The sequence below is a fragment of the Gopherus flavomarginatus genome, chromosome 3 (assembly GCF_025201925.1).
Source record: "Gopherus flavomarginatus isolate rGopFla2 chromosome 3, rGopFla2.mat.asm, whole genome shotgun sequence".
Lineage (NCBI taxonomy): Eukaryota > Metazoa > Chordata > Testudines > Testudinidae > Gopherus > Gopherus flavomarginatus.
Genome location: NC_066619.1, coordinates 130,947,986 through 130,968,397, shown reverse-complemented (window position 1 = coordinate 130,968,397; position 20,412 = coordinate 130,947,986). Strand labels below are relative to the sequence as shown.

At 46.4% G+C, this 20,412-nt stretch overlaps 1 protein-coding gene across 1 annotated transcript in view; it reads left to right on the top strand.

The window, feature by feature from the left end:
* The window catches only part of KCMF1 (potassium channel modulatory factor 1), a 72,696-nt gene that overhangs the window by 32,223 nt on the left and 20,061 nt on the right, over positions 1 to 20,412 (top strand). Inside the window, exon 3 of the mRNA XM_050944379.1 lies at positions 8,112 to 8,251. Within this exon, the coding sequence (XP_050800336.1) occupies positions 8,112 to 8,251 (140 nt within the window). The remainder of the gene's footprint in view (positions 1 to 8,111; positions 8,252 to 20,412) is intronic.

Genomic DNA, 20,412 nt, shown 5'->3' with positions numbered 1-20,412 from the left:
TAACTAAACTAAAATGTATTAAAAAAACAAAACGGAGTGTGGTTAAAAGATCAATATACATACAGACATGAGTTAAATTCATTGAGTTGCATATTCATAGCAGAGATGGTGAGCTTTGTAGTTGCAAAGAGTTCTTTCAGAAATAGTTCATAGGTAATTAGGATGACTTTGAAGGAGGTCCATCACCAGTACTTAGCTCTAGAATTAACATAAGGGAATTTGCTTGTTCCTCCACCATTCACAGATTATTTGCTGTATGTTTCAAAGAATGATGAATACAGCGATATCACGTGTTTACAATCCATTTAAATGATAGAATGTTCTTTAGTAGTCAACATTACTCATACATATGTAAATAAACAAAAACACAAACGTTCTCTCCCCATCTGTCTTTTGAGGGTTATTTATTTTGCAGGATGCATGCATCACACTTACGTCTTTAGAATTAATTTTGAATTGAAAGGCAGGAATTCCAGCCTCTAGTTGGAAGGCCCAAGCTGATTCTCATAAGCCCATGGAGGTGGATAGGGTGTCTTTGTCAGCACAAAGCTCTGTACTACCTACGGGGCAAGTAGTATTTGACCGCTTTTGTCTTGAATGGAGCCAACCCAGGTAACTTCGTAGACTCAGTCACAGCCATCGAGATAGGATTCAAAACACCGAGACAACGTTGGGATTGTGTTGACCAGAAATGGCCAGCTTTAAAGTAGAACCACTGCAGATTCTGTAGGAAGAAGAGAGTTCTGCATTATATGCTCATCATTAGAGCTGTGCAAATCCACTGCTATCCACTTTATATCCGTGGATCATTTCTTCGGTTATCAGTGTGGATATAGTTTTTTTCCTGAGGAAACACAGTGTGGCTCCTCCATCTGCCCTGGGCCTCGTAGTGTCAGTCCAGCCACTGCTGTAGAGCCCTCCAAATCCACGGATTGGATGCGAATACACATTTGTATGTCCACGCAGGGCTCTACTCATCATAGCCTGGAGGATGCCCAACCCAGTGCTTCTCAAAGTGAAGGAAGAAATGGGTGGGATGGAGAAAAGTAGCATAATGGCCTATTGTGCTCGTTCGGGAAAAAATGGCTACGTCCATATCTGATAAGTCTAAAGTTGCTCAGTGAAGCAGTTATGAGAGAGTTTTATTTTTTCGTTCATGGAGGGTCATCTCCAAATGAACTAGTTCAGCAATGTTATTTCTTTAGATTAAGTTAATGGTTTGGGCAAGTCTTGTTACACCCTGACAGTGTCAAGTTGACAACCCATTCAGCATCACAAGTGAACCTTAAATTTTAGTTTAACTAGGTTAAACCAAGGTTTGAAGGTAGTTGAGGCTGCTGGGCTAAATAAAGTGCATATCATAACAAACCAAACTCTAATTCTTGGGATATGAGATTAATAAAGAAGGGTAAAGGCAGATCCTGAAAAAGTCAGAGCCAGAGTTGAAGTGTCACTGCATATAAATCTTGATGTGATTCTTCAGTCTGATAACATTTTGGAGCAAATTTATGCCTAACCTTACCTTAAAAGACCAACCTAAAATGCACTCTGTGGATTTGGAGAAAAAGTGCAGGAACCCATTTTTATGGATTAAATAATCTACTGCCCACATTCCCTGAAGTGGCATTTCATTGTTTCAAGTCTGTAGCCATTTTAGCAGATGCTAGCAGCAGTGGTCTGAGTAGGGTAATACTTAGATTACATGGTTATGACTTGTATATTGTTCTGATGACTTTCAGACCAACAAGTTACACCCAAGCAGAGCTTGTATGGTAGTAATACCTCATTTGGTGAGCATATAGTAGTAATACCTTGCTCTTGTAGAGCACTTTTCATCCATAGATCTGAAAGCGCTTTACAAAGGAAAAAGTACTATACCTATTTTACATATGGGGAAACCGAAGCTCAGAAATGAAGTGATTTGACCAAGATCTCCCGACTGCCAGTGGCAGAGCTGGAAGTAAAACCGACGTCTACTGATTTCCCGTCCAGTGCTCTAGTCTTAGGCCACGCTGCCAAGTGAGACATTCACAAGGTCGTGCACAACTTCAAACTTTTGCCAGACAAGCCGTACGTATCATTAATGAAAAATAAAGACACGGATACAGTGCTCTTGGATGTCAGGGATTGCTCATACATAAGAGATTAATGTATTGCAGAATATGCACCTGATACCTTTATGGCCTATTGGTCATCCAGAGTCTCCAGAGACTCAGGATGATATGGAAGCTCCCATGAGAGGCATCAGAACTGAATAAGATAGACACTAATGCTAATTCGCTATGTTCAAGTTTATAAGGTCTGGTTGCCCCTTTTACTGTTCAGAGGTCCCACAGGCAACCTGGAACTTCTTTTCAGTGAGAGGTAAACTCTCTGAAGCGGAAGATCTGATCTCCTATGGCAATTGTATTGTAGTTCTTCGGTTCTTACAGGATGACATTGGTAAGGAAGCTTGATGGACACCAGAGCCTTAAAATGCGGAGAGTGAGTCCAGCCATCTGTGTACTGGCCCAGCATAGGGCAAGGACTTGAAACAGAAGGTGGAATCACATAGGTCTTGAAAAAAGACCAGAAAGATACAGTTGAAAGAATCTATTTCCTGAGAGGCCTCAGAAGAGAATAACACTAGACCTGTGTAAAGGAGGAGGATGTGCATGTCTGGTAGTCATTAGCTATTTTTTAGATTGTAGAAATTCTGCTTACTAGATCTTAAAGTCATATTTCCTCATTTTGGCATTCCAGAAGAGAGAATCGCTGATCATCAAGGGCTTGTCTATGCTTGAAATGCTTCAGCAGCACAGCTGTAGTGTTTCAGTGTAGACACTGTCTGTGCCAAGGGAGAAGTTCGTCAGTGTGGGTATTCCATCGACCTAGCTGCCAACTCTTGAGGAGATTGAAGAATTCTTCCATCAACTTAGCTCTGTCTACACTGGGGTTTAGGTCAGCTTAACCATGTTGCTCAGGAGTGTGAATTTTTCACACCCCTGAGTGACATAGCTAGGTTGACCTAACTTTTTCGCCACCATTTGCTGAATTCCAAGTTTTCAGGATGCATTGTGATTTCAAGCATGTTAATTCCACCCAGCCCCCTTCCCCATCTAAACCCAAGGGAATGGATTTGCGGAGGGAGAGGTATAAATTCTTAATAGAATTCTACAACAAGAAGCTCTCTCCTTAACTGTGCTGAGCTGTAGGGTAACTGTCACATCAATCACCAGGGTGATCTCAACTCGGATGCTTATGGAGCAACAGATCCGAACAATCCTGCCAACCTTCAAGACTGCCATTTATACTGAGTGTCTCTGCTTAAAGAATGTGATGCTTAGGCCATGTCTATATGTGCAGCGCAGCAGCTGTACCGATACAGCTATGCCCATGCGGAGCGTCTAGTGAAGATGCTTTATGCTGTTGGCATAATTAAAACCACCTCTAGGAGCAGCAGAAGCTGTGTCAGCGGGAGAAAGTCTCCTGCCAACATAGCGCTGTGCACGTTTGTTTTTTCACACCCTTGAGTGACATAAATTATGCCAACATAGGCTGTAGTGTAGACAAAGCTGCAGAGATACCAAACTCTAGTCTCAAGCTTCAGTAACTGGATTTCAGCTTGAAGCTTACCCAAGCTACAACCAGAAGGACAGAAGCTGATCAAACTGGATGGACAACAATACAGAACAATACTGGCTGTTGCCAGTGGACATAACTGTACCCAGAGATCCTCCTACATGAATGAAGTTGATAGGTGATCAGTATAGAAGAAAGTGGCAACATCTTCAACTGGTTTCAAATCTAGTTGTTGGCATATGACTCTAGTAGCAGTGGTTACTTGTACCAGTGCTTTAGTAACAGGATTATCTCCTTTCGAGAACAGTCCTAAACAAGTTGAATAAGAGTCTGTTCCTTTTGGGATTTGCTTATTCATATTAATCAACTGGACAAGTCCTTCTCAAGCCACAAGATTAGATTTGGGTGCGTGGTGAATCTTTATTTCTAAATATTTTTCTTACAGATAGTTCTCTCACACACAAATATAGTGAGGCGTGAAGGTATAAGGGCATGTATGTTTCTTCTTTAGGTCTGTAAGAGGAATCCAGGCAGGAGGGCTGGGAAGGTTTTAGCCAGTAACTCTGCAGTGAAGTAGGAAGTGTGTCTTTAGTGATAACACTGCCTTATTCTAATAAAGCTCTTTAATATCAGTGTTAGAAGAAAGTTACTTTTTGATCCTTTGGGTCAAATGTCAATGTAACAATCTGACAACCAACCTCATATTGTTATCTGTTCAGTGGCAAAATTTTAATTTACATGTGCGTTTCTTTACAACACTCAGAAAAATAACTTAAGGGAAATTTACATTTTATTTTATTTTTCTATGTCCTGTGGGTCAGTGCAGATAAAGTATTGTGTTGTCATACTGGTAGATGAAGGCAAGAAAATGTCTCACTGTTTGTTGTTGTTTTTTTACATTCATCCATTATAGCAAGACTGGTTTTGTCTGAGCAATCCTAAGGTGTGTCTATATAGCAACTAGACACGGTTGGTCTGTGTTGGCCCATGCCAGCCAGCTCAGGTTCAGGGCTTGGGCTGCGGGGCTGTTTCACTGCAGTGTGGACTTCTAGCCTTGAGCTGGAGCCTGGGCTCTGGGACCCTCCCACCTCCCAAGGGAGGGCTGAGATTCATGTAGGGGCTGTATTCGACAGTCTTGAAGATGAGGATCGGAATCTTGGATTTGATGGCATTTGTGCTGAATCTCCTCTTTTATCTCAATACTGTCCCCCTGTTTATGTCAGTACGTGGGGTACTGTTGCCGGAGTCTTCACTCTGTGGACACAGCTTTGGCATGTAGGGCAGATTTTGATTTTTCCTAACCTCAGATAGGTCCAGATACCCAGGTCTGAGTTAGCTCAACTGAAAACCTGGGAATTGTCACTCAGTTCCCTCCCTCTTGTTTTTAAATACTTTTGATTTTGAAATTTGTTTTATAGATGGCAGCTGTAACAAGCAAGCATTTCTTATATACTTATTTTTTTGCTTACATCTTGCTGCTTGTGGGAGTTTTGTGTGGACTTCCCTTTTTTCTACTATACTTTGTCCTTCTGATTAACTTACTGTTCATGTTTTTGTTTAATTATTTGTAGCAAGATCTGTGTACACAGTGTTACTATTTGGGAAGTTTCTGGAACTGGATTGATAAACTGGAAACAGCTCTTATAGTTGGATCTGACATAAAATTTGTGTGGGAGGGAGGAAAGGGAAGGGGTTCCCTGTCATTCAGTTGTTAGATATTTATCCACTGTCTGGGAAGACCTACCAAAAATTAGAAGTAATCAAACTAGCATGTAGGGGTTACAGTAGATGAAAAGCTGGATATGAGTCAACAGTGTGCCCTTGCTGCCAAGAAGGCTAACGGCATTTTGGGCTGTATAAGTAGGAGCATTGCCAGCAGATCGAGGGATATGATCATTCCTATCTATTTGGCATTGGTGAGGCCTCATCTGGGGTACTGTGTCCAGTTTTGGGCTCCACACTACAAGGAGGATGTGGAAAAATTGGAAAGAGTCCAGTGGAGGGCAACAAAAATTATTAGGGGGCTGGAGCACATGATTTATGAGGAGAGACTGAGGGAACTGGGATTATATAGTCTGCAGAAGAGAAGAACGAGGGGGAATTTGATAGCTGCTTTCAACTACCTGAAACGGAGTTCCAAAGAGGATGGATCTAGACTGTTCTCACTCCTACCAGATGACAGCACAATGGTCTCAAGTTGCAGTGGAGGATATATAGGTTGGATATTAGGAAAATCTTTTTCACTAGGGGGGTGGTGAAGCACTGGAATGGGTTACCTAAGGAGGTGGTGGCATCTCCTTCCTTAGATGTTTTTAAGGTCAGGCTTGACAAAGCCCTGGTTGGGATGATTTAGTTGGAGTTGGTCCTGCTTTAAGCAGGGGATTGGACTAGATGACCTCCTGAGGTCCCTTCCAACCCTGATATTCTATGTTCAAAGTGCTTCCATTCCTAGCCTTTTCTTATTCCAAAAGGAAACTTTTTTGCCTATTATGCATCTCTTAATATTGAATAGATTACTTCTGTTTCTGGGCACCATAATCCCTGCTTTCAGCTCTCACAGTGGATATGGTGAACTTAACCCTCAAAACGCCTACTTCCACATCTCAGAAAGGTTAATGCATACACACCTCAGGTTTGTGGAAGGCAGCAGCTGCTAACAGACAGAGGTACTAACTTTTGGGTTAGAAGCAGCCATGTTCTTTTCTGTGGTTGTGTCTCATCAGCATTATCAGGGCCTGCAGGTGGAGAGAGACCCTATGATAGTTCCCTTTGTTCCCCATTCTAACCTTCATAGGGGTCACCTTAGATTTCACCAGGCTCTAGCTTGGTTGCTATGAGACAGGTTCCAAGATCTGTTTTAGTCAATGAGTTTAGCCAGATGCAGGGTAGAAGTGAAGTTTTATTTGACACCTAGGCCTGATGGCAGTCTGCGTCTTTGTGGCTCTTTCAAAGAGGGTTGAATCTGGTGGACTAACCAAATAGTCACAGTTTGGCTGTGACAGGATTTCCTCTCCAGCAAGGATAAGTCCCTGTACTCCCTGTAGTGTATGCTAGCAGTGAATGTTTTGAAAAGAATATCTTTTTCTTAGCCTCCTACTTAGAGCCCTATGGGAACAGTGTCATGAATTAGAAAAAGACGTTTTGGTAAACAGTCCGACTCTTGTTTTGCAATATGTTGCTTCCACAGAGCAACACTGACCCTCCGTCTTTACCTCTCCTTAGTAACTATCTGCAAATAAGACTTCATGAAGCAGTCAGGAATAGAAAGACCAGTAGAGGAGGCTCCTTTTTAATGCCATAGGTCTTGAAATATTGGGCTCTAGGGTATGCAAACGCCCTGTAACTGCTAATTATTGTTCAGAAATGGTTCAGTGCATGTGGGGTTAGGTGTGTGATTCCTGCAGTGAGGCTCTGTGCATGTGCTTCTAAATTATTCTAAACCATTCTGTCTAGCCCCATATCCTGTCTGACAGAGGCTAGTACAGGAAGTTGCAGGAAACTGTATGTGCCCACAGGGAAGTTCCTTTGTAACCTCCATCATTTTGAGGTTGGCTTATGTCCTGGAGCATGAAGATTTATATTTTTTTCCAAAACTTGTTCAGTTTTTCAATCCTTTATTGTTTAGAACTGTATATTCTTTATCCATATAAATGTCCAATCATTTTTTGACTGTCAACAAGCCCAAGGAAGAAGAATGGTGGAAAAGAGTTGAAACTACGTGCTCAGAAAAAATGCCTCTTTTAAGCTTGCAAGTAAATAACAAGTTTTATTTGTTTTGTAGTCATCATAGTGAAGAAGGGGCGAGTTGATTAATTATTTTTTTTTGTTTTTTGTTTTTGTTTTTAGTAGAGGTGGTTAAATTTTCATGACAGGTTCTCAAGGGTGCATTTTAATGTAGCTGTTTGTTCAGGAGTCAAACTATATAAATTCTACAGGTGTAGGTGCTTGAAAAGGAAACTAGACCATAACGGCTTTCAAGTGTTCCTTGCTTCGGTAAATAGACCAAGTGTGAGCTTTGTCTGGACTTGGCTTTTTCTCTCTACAATTTCCCATTGTTGCTAATGTTGGTTCATTCCCAACAGTGGTAGAAGGAGTGCCATTGTAGACAACACACATTTAAATACTGTTTTGTGTAGATTTGCGGTGACCAAGGTAACCTACTGGAGACCTGCCTACCCCAACATTTCTACTGTAGTGAACTTGTATCTGGGAAAATGATTTGGGGGTGGAGTTGGAGAGGACAAGCTCAGGTAGAAAGTGGCACATGAGGCACTTGCAGTTACTGGATGGTAATGTTTTGTTTTATTTTATTTGGTAGCATGAAATTAGCATAATCCATTTATTTCTTTGAGGGTTTATTTCATTGAACACCTTTGTAAATATCAATGTCTCCTTATGTTTTCAAACATATAACCAAGTGCCTGAGTTAAAATGTCACTTGACCAAAGGACTACTTTAAGGGAGATAACTGTACCATACATATTTTAACTCCAGTGTATCTAGTAATGCTTCTTCATGAGTGAAGTCTGCCTACTGTTTTTCTTTTCCAGATTTGTACTATGGTGGAGAAGCTTTCTCTGTAGAGCAGCCACAGTCTTTTACTTGTCCTTATTGTGGAAAAATGGGTTATACGGAAACATCTCTTCAAGAACATGTTACTTCCGAGCATGCAGAAACATCAACGGAAGTGGTAAGGAGAATCAGTATTGCTTTAGAATTATGGTGAAAACATGAGAAATTAAAGCTCTATTCTGTCTTTCGTTTTAGTTTGTGTATGTGTTCTAAAAATGGTATGAGTGTGTACACACGCAGACACTTGAGAGATTCGAATGTTTGTCATATTTTAAAAACAATTGGAGTGAAGTGTTCTTGTAAGTGATTTTACTAAGCTACATATATGCAACATGATCAAGGCACTATTGCTGTAGGAGCCTTAACTGTTGCATTACCTGACTTTTTTTATTTTAACCAGCCAGCTTTAATGTTGTATTAACATAGTTTTTTGTGTTTACTTTCTACATAGCTTATTTCTTTCTAAATATGAAAGAGGCAGAGAAAGTCTTTTAAAAATTGTTAATATTTGTATTGTTTTAGTTAAAGTTCTAAAGTTAAGGAGAATTGGATAATTGAGCAGCGAGCAACCTTTGCTGATGTTGTATTGGTTGGATACGGTTTTCTATCAGGCTTACATTATGCTACCTGTATCTTCACAATAGAAAAGATGAACTTAACTCTTTTAAAATGAAAGCTTAGAAATTGCTGAATATTGTACAATGCAGAAAAACTCAGGAGAGAGCCTAATATCATGGAATTTACTTTTTGTGCCCAGAATTCTGATTCCTAATGTTGACTGTCTTTTGGGGGGTGGGGTGCGGGGGGTGTTCTTGATGCATATTATGGGACATTTAGAACCTGCCACATGTTAATTGTCCCAACAGCACTTCTCTCAGCCCAGTCACCAAATCAGCACACTGTCCATATTCTGTAGACTGGAGTAACTGTATGGTTTTTATTCTGCGGAATTGGGAGGTGAGCAGGGGTTTTCAAATGACTTGTAACTGCCTATTTTAAAGTACTTTTTCTCCTTTCAATGAAGCTGGCATTGTTTGTAGATATACCGTATATTCTCATTCAGAAGCCGAATTTTTTTAGTAAAAAAGTGAAGCACCAGAGAAGGGGGTCAGCTTATGAACGGGTATAGAGAGGAGAGGTGGGACACAGCCCCTCCCCCCAACAGAGGGAGCAAGGAGAGGCTGCATAGCCAGCAGAGCCAGAAGGGAAGAGGTAGGGCCAGAGTCTCTCCACTTCTGGCCCCGCTGCTCTCCCCCCAACTTCTGAAGCAGCTGCAGCTCCAGGGCTGGCAGGCTGCAGCCGTGCCACTGAGACCCAACCCCCAGAGCAGGCTGTGGCCGAGCTGCCCAGCCTGTCAAGAGCAGCTCAAGCCAGGTCAGAGACATCCTCCCCTGCCTCTCCCCAGATAAGGTGGGAAGGGATGGGATGGGGACACTGTGGGGGTCCTGGGCTAGGGGTGGGGTCATGTGGGGGGTGGTCACAGGGGTTACTCCCCTGACCCCCAGCTTCTCCCCCCCCCAAAAAAAAATTTCCCCACCAGTTGCTATCTCAGCCCGTCAGGGTAAGCAACTGGCGCGCTGGGACACTTTGTTTACTTAGATTTACCTCCATGCCTGCAGACACTTGAGGTAAACAAACCATCTTGGCCCACCAGTGGCTTATTCTGATGTCCCGGGATCCAAAGTTTGCTGATCCCTGAGAGTCGGCTTATGAACAAGTCATAAAAATTTTCCATTTTTACTTATCCAGCTTGGGGGGGGGGGTCGGCTTATAAACGAACCGGCTTAAGATGGAGTATATAAAAAGTTGTTCACTTAATACATATTAAAAGTTATCAGATACGTTCTTCTGGTTGTTAAAATGGATAGCACAATTCCATAGAGCCATGGAAGGGACCTCAGTAGGTCATCTAGTCCAATCCCTACACTCAAGGCAGGACGAAGTAATAACAAGACCATTCCTGACAGGTATTTATCTAACCTGTTCTTCTTCTTTGAGTGGTTGTTCATGTCCATTCAAAGTAAGTAGGTGTGCGCGCGCCGTGTGCACGCCAGCCGGAAGATTTTCCCTTAGCAGCGCCCGTAGGGTCGACCTGGGCGCCCCCTGGAGTGGCGCCACCACGGCCCCCTATAAAGGGGCCTGCTGACCCTCCACCCCCTCAGTTCCTTCTTACCGCCGGTGACGGCTAACTGGATCTTCTCTTGCATAGCAAGTTGGCAGTGTCCTATCCTTACTATTTAGTCTGTGTATTCAGTCATACTATAGTTAGATAGATCTGCGTATATAGTTTTTCATAGTTGGAGAGTCCCCCCCCCCCCCCCCCGAGTCTTCGTCGCTCGCTGGGGCATGCCCGGGTCCCCCGGGTTCAAACTCTGCAAGGACTGCGGGAAATTCATGCCCAAGAGTGACCCACACTCTGCGTGTTTGAGGTTCCTCGGAGAGAGTCACCGAAAGGACCGGTGCTCTATCTGTAGAGGCTTCCGCCCGCAAACTCTTAAGGACAGGGCTCAAAGGCTTAGAGTCCTCCTGATGGAGGCGGCCCTGCGTCCACCCTCGGACCCAGAACGGGCCGAGGCAGGGCCCAGCACGTCGTCCTCGGTGCAGAGTGCACCGGCACCGACATCAGGACTTAGGGCCCAGCCCAAGTTGTCGAAAACCTGGCACCGGACGGAGTCGGGTCATAGGAAGTCGGCCTCAGTGCGGCACTGCTCACCTTCACCGGTGCCCACCAAGAGAAAGAAGCCGGTGAGGGATCGGTCACCCCACCAGGATCCAAGGCCGATGCCGTCCGCGGGTGTAAGCAGACAGGCTGGGCTACAGCCCTCCGCGGTTCCGTCGACTCCCGCACCGCAGAGAGGGCAGTTGAGTCCGGACCAGCCTAACTCCGTGGAACTCAGCGGAGACATACGCCCCCTGTCGACGCCGAAGGCGTTCGAGGCGGCCTCAGACCTAATGGGCCTCCCATCACCGGACTCCCCGCATCGTAGGGAGTTGTCTGCTGTGGTCCGTCCACCAGTACAGTCTAGAGGCAAGCCGGCCATGCTGTCGCCTCCCTCCCCGCACTGCACTGTGAAGGCGGCACCGGACCAGAGAGGCTCCCTGCCGCCTCCGCACCGCTCTCCTTCGGCACCGGGCGCTGCTCCCCCCAGGGCCTCAGACTCAGAGGCAGACTCCTATCGCTCTGGCCGGTCGCGGAGCAGGAGATCGATTTTGAGGGTGAGCCACCAACGTTACCCGCAGTGGCAGCAACAATGGCAGCTGCCCTCGCAGTGGCTGTTTTGGACTCTCTGGGCCTACCATCAGTCAGTAGGCCAGGCGTTTGGCCCTCTGTCGTGGTCAGCTTCGGTGTCCTCGATGTCGGTGGCCCCGACGCAGCTGCCTCCGCCACCAGCACCATTGCCGGGCAGGGGTGTGCCATTTTCAAGTTCAGCACCCCCTACCAGGCAGCGACACCGGCAGCGGCTCCAGTTCGGGCTCCGCCGGCACCACATGATACACCAAGTTGCTCACTGGCGACCCCGGTACCGGCTGCGGTGCTGCATTTAGACTTGGAACCGGCACTGCAACCTCAGTACCATGTACCGCAGGACCCCGAGGGGCCGCATGCACTGGAGGAAAGGCTGCTCCATGTGATCTCCTAGTCATCCTCCCCGGACGAGGCGGTCTCGGGCACGGCTGCGGCACCGGCCCTAGAGGACACTCGAATCCTCCAACAATTGCTTTGGCGAGCAGCTCAAAATCTCGCAATCCAAGCGGAGGAGATCGAGGTGGACGCGGACCATGTAGTGGACATTCTGGCCCCCTCAGGGCCATCCGGGGTGGCCCTCCCGCTGATGAAGACTAGCGGATACGTCCTGCACCCTATGGCAAACACCAGCCTCATTGGCCCCTACTGCCAAGAGAACGGAGCAGCGCTACTTCGTCCCCTCTAAAGGGCACGAACACCTGTACACCCACCCTCCCCCTGACTCCCTGGTAGTAGACGCGGCTAACCAGCGTGAGCATCAAGGGTTTCAGGGGTGAACACCGAAGAGCAGGGATGCAAAAAGACTTGAGCTCTTTGGTAGAAAGGTGTACTCCACGGGGGATCTCCAACTCCGCATTGCTAATCAACAGGCAATAGTAAGCTGATAGGGCCACAACACCTGTTCGACCATGTCGAAGTTTGTAGAGCTCCTTCCCCAGGACTCGAGGTCAGAGTTTTCAGCCCTAGTGGAGGAGGGCAAACTGATCTCTTGAGCCTCCCTCCAGGCCGCCTTAGATGCGGCGGACTCAGCCTCGCGCACCCTGGCCAGGGGCCTGGTCATGCGGCAGGGAGCCTGGCTCCAGGTCTCGGACCTGCCCTATGAGGTCCAGCAGACGATTCAAGACCTCCCCTTCGAAGGGCAGATGCCGCTTTCAGAGAAAACGGACCAACCTCTCCATAGCCTAAAGGACTCGAGGGCCACGCTTCGCTTGCTGGGCTTGCATACCCCCGTGACTCAGCGCAGACAATTTAGGCTGCAGGCAGCCTCTTGCCCATACGAGCTACAGACTTGCCAGGAGCTGGGGCTCAGGAAGAGCAGAAATGGCAGGAGGTGTCACCAGCGCCACCCCTTCGGCTAGGAGTCTAGCCAATCCAGACCACCATCTGGGCCTAGACCCCCTATTTGATGGTACGATCGAGGACGATCTACCGATAGAGACTCTGGATCCTTCCACTCCTAACTTTGGGTCACGTCTGTCCCACTTCTGCCGTGCCTGGTCCCGAATTACGTTGGACAAATGGGTGCTCCGCACGGTAGAGAGGGGATATTCTATCCAGTTCTCCCTTCCGCCCCACCAACCCCCTTCCCCGTCCCTCTTCAGGGACCCTTCTCACGAGCAACTTCTAATTCAAGAAGTGAAGTCCCTCACAGAGGCAGGAGCGGTGAAGGAAGTCCCGCAGGAGCTCAGGGGCAAAGGCTTCTACTCCCGGCATTTCGTAATACTGAAGGCAAAAAGGGGCTTGAGACCCATCCTAGACTTGTGGCGGCTGAACAAGTTTGTGCGAAAACTCAAGTTCCACATGGTCTCCCTGTCCTCGGTCATCCCGTCCCTGGATCCAGGAGATTGGTATGCCGCCTTCGACTTAAAGGACGCCTATTTCCACATTGCCATAATTCCACAGCACCGTCGGTACCTCAGATTCGTCGTGGCCAACGTCCATCTGCAGTTCATGGTGCTCCCGTTTGGCCTGTCAGCTGCTCCGAGGGTCTTCACGAAGTGCATGGCGGTAGTGGCGGCCTTCCTGCGCAGGTGGGGCATCCAGGTATTCCCCTACCTGGACGACTGGCTCATAAAGGGCCACTCCAAGGAGCAGATAGAGACCCAGGTGTTGTTCATCAGGCAGACCTTTCTTGATCTTGGTCTCCTCCTAAACGAAGCCAAATCCACCCTGTCTCCGACGCAACGAATAGAGTTCATAGGAGCAGTTCTGGACTCCACCCACGCCAAAGCGTACCTGCCGGAGTCCAGGTTCCGTGCAATTTCCGAGGTTATCCTCTGTTACCACGGTGTGAGTTTGCCTCCGGCTGTTGGGCCACATGGCGGCGTGCACCTATGTGGTGGTCCATGCCAGACTCCAGCTTCACCCTCTGCAGTCCTGGTTGACGACAATTTATCGCCCGGTCAGGGACCCCCTGGACTCAGTGGTGTCCGTTCCCCGCTTGGTGCTGAGCTCGCTACTGTGGTGGTTTGACCTGTGGGAAGTCTGCATGGGTGTCCCCTTTGCTGCCCTGAAACCCTCCCTCTCCCTGGTGACTGACGCCTCGGATCAAGGTTGGGGAGCTCACCTGGGATGCCTCAAGATGCAGGGTTTGTGGTCGCTGGAGGACCTCGAGTTGCATATCAGTGTCAGGGAGCTGAGAGTGGTCTATCTGGCGTGTTTGACCTTCCGGTCTCACCTGGCCGGCAGGTGCGTTTGTCCTTTTGGACAACACGGCTGCAGTTTTTTATATCCACAAACAGTGGGGTGCACGCTCCTCTCCCCTCTGCAGGGAAGCCTTCGCGCTGTGGGATTTCTGCGTTCACAATGCCATTCACCTGACAGCGTTCTATCTTCCGGGGGAGCAGAACAGTTTGGCGGACACCCTCAGCCGTTTGTTCCGGGGTCACGAGTGGTCCCTCCGATGGGATGTGGTGCGCTCAATTTTCCAGCTCTGGGGCTTTCCCCAGTTAGACCTGTTTGCTTCAAAGGAAAACAGGAAGTGCCGACGGTTTTGCTCCCTCCTGGGCTGCAGTCAGGGGTCTCTGTCGGACGCCTTCCTACAGACGTGGGAGGACGGTCTGCTCTATGCCTTCCCTCCGATCCCCCTGATACACAGGGTGCTTTTAAAGATTCGCAGGGATCACGCCAGGGTAATCCTGATAGCTCCGGCGTGGCCACGCCAGCATTGGTACACATCACTCCTGCACATGTCAGTTCAGACGCCCCTGACGCTGCCCCTACTCCCAGACCTGATCACGCAGGACCAGAGCTCCCTCCACCATCCAAACCTCGAGTCCCTTCACCTCACAGCCTGGATGCTCCATGGCTGAACCCGGTGGAGTTGCAGTGCTCCCAGCAGGTCAGGCAGGTGCTGCTAGGTAGCAGGAAACCATCCACCAGGGCCACCTACCTGGCTAAATGGAAGCGCTTCTCCATATGGTCGGATCAGCGGGGTCACGACCCGCTGGGGGTACCAATTCCCTCTGTCCTTGCCTATTTGCTTCACCTAAGACAGCTGGGCCTCTCCCTTTCCTCCATTCGCATTCACTTGGCAGCCATATCCGTTTTGGGAGAGGGGGGTGCCTCGGTGTTTGCGAACCCACTAGCTGAGTGTTTCCTCAAAGGTATGGACAGGCCCTTTCCGCATGTGCGTCAGCCGACCCCTGCTTGGGACCTGAATCTGGTCCTCTGTCCTCTCGGGGCCTCCCTTTGAGCCTCTGGCTTTGTGTTCCTGCTGTACCTATCGTATAAGACCGCCTTCCTGGTGGCGATCACCTCGGCCCGATGGATGTCGGAGCTTCGAGTGTTAACGTCAGAGCCCCCGTACACAGTCTGCTACAAGAACAAGGTCCAACTTAGACCTCATCGGGCTTTCCTACCCAAGGTCGTTTCGCAGTTCCACATGGGCCAAGATATTTCTCCCAGTGTTTTATCCGAAACCACACGCCTCCAACGAAGAGCGGAGGCTATGCTCCCTGGATGTCCGCAGGGCCTTGGCTTTTTACATAGAGCGTACCAAGCCATTCAGACGCTCCACCCAGCTCTTTGTCGCAGTGGCAGAAAGGATGAAGGGGCTCCCGGTCTCCTCTCAGCAAATCTCTTCTTGGATTGCGACCTGCATCCGGGAATGCTACCGCATAGCTAAGACCCCTGTCCCTCTGGTCACAGCCCACTCCACTAGGGTGCAGGCCTCCTCTGTGGCTTTCCTGGCTCAGGTTCAGACTCGGAAGATTTGTAGAGCAGCCACGTGGTCCTCCATCCACACATTCTCGTCTCACTATGCCATCACGCACCAGGCGAGGGATGATGGATGCAGCCTTCGGGCATGCACTTCTCCAGTCAGCAGTGATCTCCGACCCCACCTCCTAAGGTTAGGCTTGTGAGTCACCTACTTTGAATGGACATGAACAACCACTCGAAAAAGAAAAAATGGTTACCCATCTTTTAGTAACTGTTGTTCTTTGAGATGTGTTGTTCATGTCCTTTCCAACACCCACCCTCCTGCCCCTCTGTCGGAGTGCCGGCAAGAAGGAACTGAGGGGATGGAGGGTCGGCGGGCCCCTTTATAGGGCACCATGGTGGCGCCACTCCAGGGGGCGCCTGGGCCGACCCTACGGACGCTGCTAAGGGAAAATCTTCCGGCAGGCTTGCACACAGTGCGTGCACACCTATTTACTTGCAATGGACATGAACAACACATCTCGAAGAACAACAGTTACTAAAAGGTGGGTAACCATTTTTTTTTCCAGTGTCAAGTCAGTATGGCACATTTTGGATTTCTAACTCCAGAATCATCTAGGGCATCCTTTCTTTTCTGGAAGTCCAGGCATTACCAGAAAAAGGTTATACTACCTAATGACTGCTCTTGAGATTTCTGTATATATGCACAGAGTCTTAAAGTGCTTCATTCTTAAAAAGATAGGGTTAATGGTACCCACTACACTGTTTGGGAAAAGAAAAAAACCAGCAGAGTCTCAAAGCCCAGGTCACCTGACTCAGACTCATGCTATGGATCTGAAAAATAGCAGTGTAGATGTTTCCATGCAAGCTGGAGCCCAGACTCTGAGACCCACCCTCGATGTTGGTTTTCAGAGCCAAGACTTCAGCCCAAGCGGGAACATCTACACTGCTAATTTTAGCCCTGTATGTGAGCCATGTGAGCTGAAGTCAGTTGCCCTGGGCTCTGAGACTTGCTGCTGAGGTTACGTGGGGCTGGGTTTTCTTGTTTGTTTGTTTTTCCAGTGTAGATGTAGCCAGTGTGGCCTTCCCATCAAGGAAGGGGTAGCTGGATCCTGCTGAGGAACTTTGGATTTGACTATCACTTGTTCAGTGGTCCATAAAATTAAAATGCTATGGTATATTGGTCCTGTAAGGTGGGTTTTGCTTTTTCTCTGTTATTGATCACTTGATTTCCTGGTGATTTCAATAGTAGTAATCTGTTCACAGCAACTGGGGCTGGTCTGTACTACAGAGTTAGGTCAGCTTAATTACATTGCTCAGGACTGTGAAACCCTGGTGTATACACTGCTAGGTCAGGGAAAGAATTCTATGATCAACCTAACTACCTCTCAGAGAGGTGGATTTACTACTAACTGCTGCAACTGGGCCTGGGCCAGTCTAGCATTTCTAGCGTAGGCCTACCCTGTGGTATTCAACTCCGCGTTATACAATAGAGTTGTAGATGTTAACTGTCTCTGAAACTTTTTCTGAACATGGGAAATACCCCTCTTTACTATGTCTAGGAAGGCTTGGATCTGTTCAAGAACAGTTTGCAATCTGTCTTTGATGCCTTAAATGCTTTATTCTTGACCTTTATTGTGATGGCCTGACACTAATGACTATACACCTCAGCTATTTAGGAACTGTTGCGCTCTAGATTACTTTTGTCTTAGAAAAGTCCACAGCTCTTCACTACTTGATTTTAAACAAAAATGCCTACTAGAAATGCCTGCACAGTTCTTAAGCTATTCTAGATTAAGTTCTCTCTGGAATCAAACAGTTCAAGAAATCTTCCCCAGCTTCATGTATGGATGCTTTTTATGCTTCAGGAGTATGTGGGGCAATGAGTGAATGTATATGTTGCTCAGTTTTATCTTTGTTTGTTGTTGGTTGATATAAAAATATGAAAGCTTGAAACAGATTACATCAGACCTAATGTATACTAGAGAAATGACTCTCATCATTTTAGATTTCCTCCTCTCTTCTGACTCCTTTTATTTTATTTTATTTTTTCACATTTCGAAGAAGAATGTAACACATTTGACCTTTGGTGAATTTGAGAGTTAGAATGAGGGTGTTGAATCTGTTTAGACCTAGACACTGGTATCAAGTGCAGGTGCACATCACTTGCTTCTTGCTGCGCCTCCTCTTTTAGGTAATTTCAGGTTTAGCTTTAATTGATACATTTAAATAAAGTGATTGATTGCAATAAAACCTCTAAATTTGGATGCTTTTTTGTCATTGGTGTGGTGATGTAATTCTGATTCATGCCACTTGATGTCAGTGAAACTTTGCAGATACAGACTATTGTGTGATTCTGAGTTTCTCCAGTTGTCACATTTTGGGCTGCAGCCATGTTTAAAAATGTCTTTTTTTCATTGGCACTTGAGGCCAAAGTTCATAATATTGAGCACCTGCCTCTCTGTTGATTTTAGTGGGAGTTGTGGTTCTCCACCTGTCTGAAAAGGGAACCCTTATTCATTATTTGCAGATCAGTCTCCAGTATTTTTATATCCATATCTTTGTTCCTAGCTTGTGGTGATGAAGGGTATTTTCATCCATAGTACTTTATTCATAGCACCGGTGCACATTTGCATGATATGTTAGTAAAGAGCTGAATTTAGCATTGGTTATAAAGTCTCTTCATTGCAGGTACTTATAAAACTGTTTGTTTCAATATTGTAGTATTGCCGCAGTTGAGCAGAGAATATGAGCACATGACTGAGGAGAGACACATTCAGGTTTATAATGGCTTTATGAGCCCATGTTTTGAAACAATTATCCTTGCTTAGATACTGACATTAAGCAATGGTAATCAAAATATGCTTGTGTATATATAAAAGCTTTCTGACTTTCAGCCAGATTTGCAGGGTTAATTGAATTGTTTTTACCTGTATCTGGTCATTCTTCTTTTGGGCAGTAGGTTAAAGAAATCAGTTCAACAGAATAAATCTGATCCTGTTCAAACATTGCCATGTTAACGTGTATGACTGGCTAGAATTGAAGTTTTTTCCTTTCCTTATCTGTAGTGATTGCATAGTTGGAAGCTTCCAGTTCAGAAGGGTAACACCGCCCCCAGTTTCCTTGGACATTTGTAGTATTGTAATAATTGGTGGTATTACCCCTTGGTATTTAAACTTGGTAGTGAGGCTGGCTGGAAAACAAGAGTTCTGTTTCATGAAAAATGTTCAGCGTTTCAGAATTTGTTTTCATTCCAATGTGGAACAAAGCCAACATCTTTCAAGTTGTTCCTTCCCCTCTCTCCCTAACCCCCACACACCCCCAAAAAGACCCACCTGCCCCAACTGAAATAGCCAATAGTCAGAGTGCTCACCAGCGATGTGAAAGACCTAGGTTCAAGTCCCCTTCTCTGCCTGATTCAGACCAGGGACATGAACCTGGATCTCTCACATCCCAGGTGAGCGCCCAAAGCACCAGGCTATTAGCTATTCTGGGCTCTCTCACCAAAAATTCCATCCTGGATCTTCCCAACAAGACCTTAGTCAAAGTTGATGCATTTAGATGAATCAGCATGTTCTAAGCCTTTCTTCCCCCCACCCCCAAATTATTGAAAAATTCTTGACCTGCTCTGCTTATTATGTGCTCATTATACTTGAAAAATATATGGTAGTATCTTTGTTATATATTTTCAAAATTTAGACTGCGCAGCTTCCTCAAAATACGGAACAGATTTCATACCTGTGGTACAAAGTTTTGGTGAGAAGTTAAATCTATTAGTGGTTGTCAATTTTAATTTCTTCAATAGATGAAGGCAATCGAAGGGCAGTGGTCAGGAATTGAATGACTAGTGCATATTCTAAAGGGCAGTCTTGCTTGGACCCTCTTGCCAAGTTCAAAGGACTCTGACTCATATGTTAACCATTATTGTTGCTGTTGGATTTTCATAAAATAGACTGTTCCATGTGTAGAAACAAGTTCTGACTGGAGCTCAAGGGTTGCATGTAACCTGATTTATTAGGTTGTTCATGGTGTGAAACTTATCCCTTGGTAGATAAGCTCTCACCGTGACTGGATCTAGGGTGGTCCCTATGAAGTCTGTTGTCTGCATCAGAGTGAGGACAGACTTTTCCAAGTTCACTCTTATTCCTAGGGAAGAAAGTAGTTGAAGCATTGATGAGGTCAGCTTGTAGGCTTCCAGGTGTGTTGTGACAACAAGAAGCCAATCATCAAGGTAGGGGAAAACAGTAAAGCCGTTCCATCTGAAATGAGCTGTTGCTACCAGAAAGACTTTGATAAAGGCTCTGGGTACAGTAGCGAGGCTAAGTGGATGTGCCTTGCATTGAAAGTGGGTGGGGCCCATCACAGAGCTGAGAAAATGTCCTCCTCCTAAAAATCAAAAAAAGTCCTACAAAAAGTGGAAACTAGATACAAATTACAATGGATGACTATAAACAAACACCACAAGTATATAGGGACAAAATTAGAAAGGCTAAGGCACAAAGGGAGATCAAACTAGCTAGAGACATAAAAGGTAACAAGTAAACGTTCTATGAACCATAGAATATCTGGGTTGGAAGGGACCTCAGGAGGTCATCTAGTCCAACCCCCTGCTCAAAGCAGGACCAATTCCCAACTAAATCGTCCCAGTCAGGGCTTTGTCAAGCCTGCCCTTAAAAACCTCTAAGGAAGGAGATTCCAACCCATTCCAGTGCTTCACCACTCTGGGTGAACAAGTTTTTCCTAATATCCAACCTGAACCTCTGCCACTGCAACTTGAGACCATTACTCCTTGTTTTGTCATCAGGTACCACTGAGAACAGTCTAGATCCATCCTCTTTGGAACCCCCTTCAGGAAGTTGAAAGCCGCTATC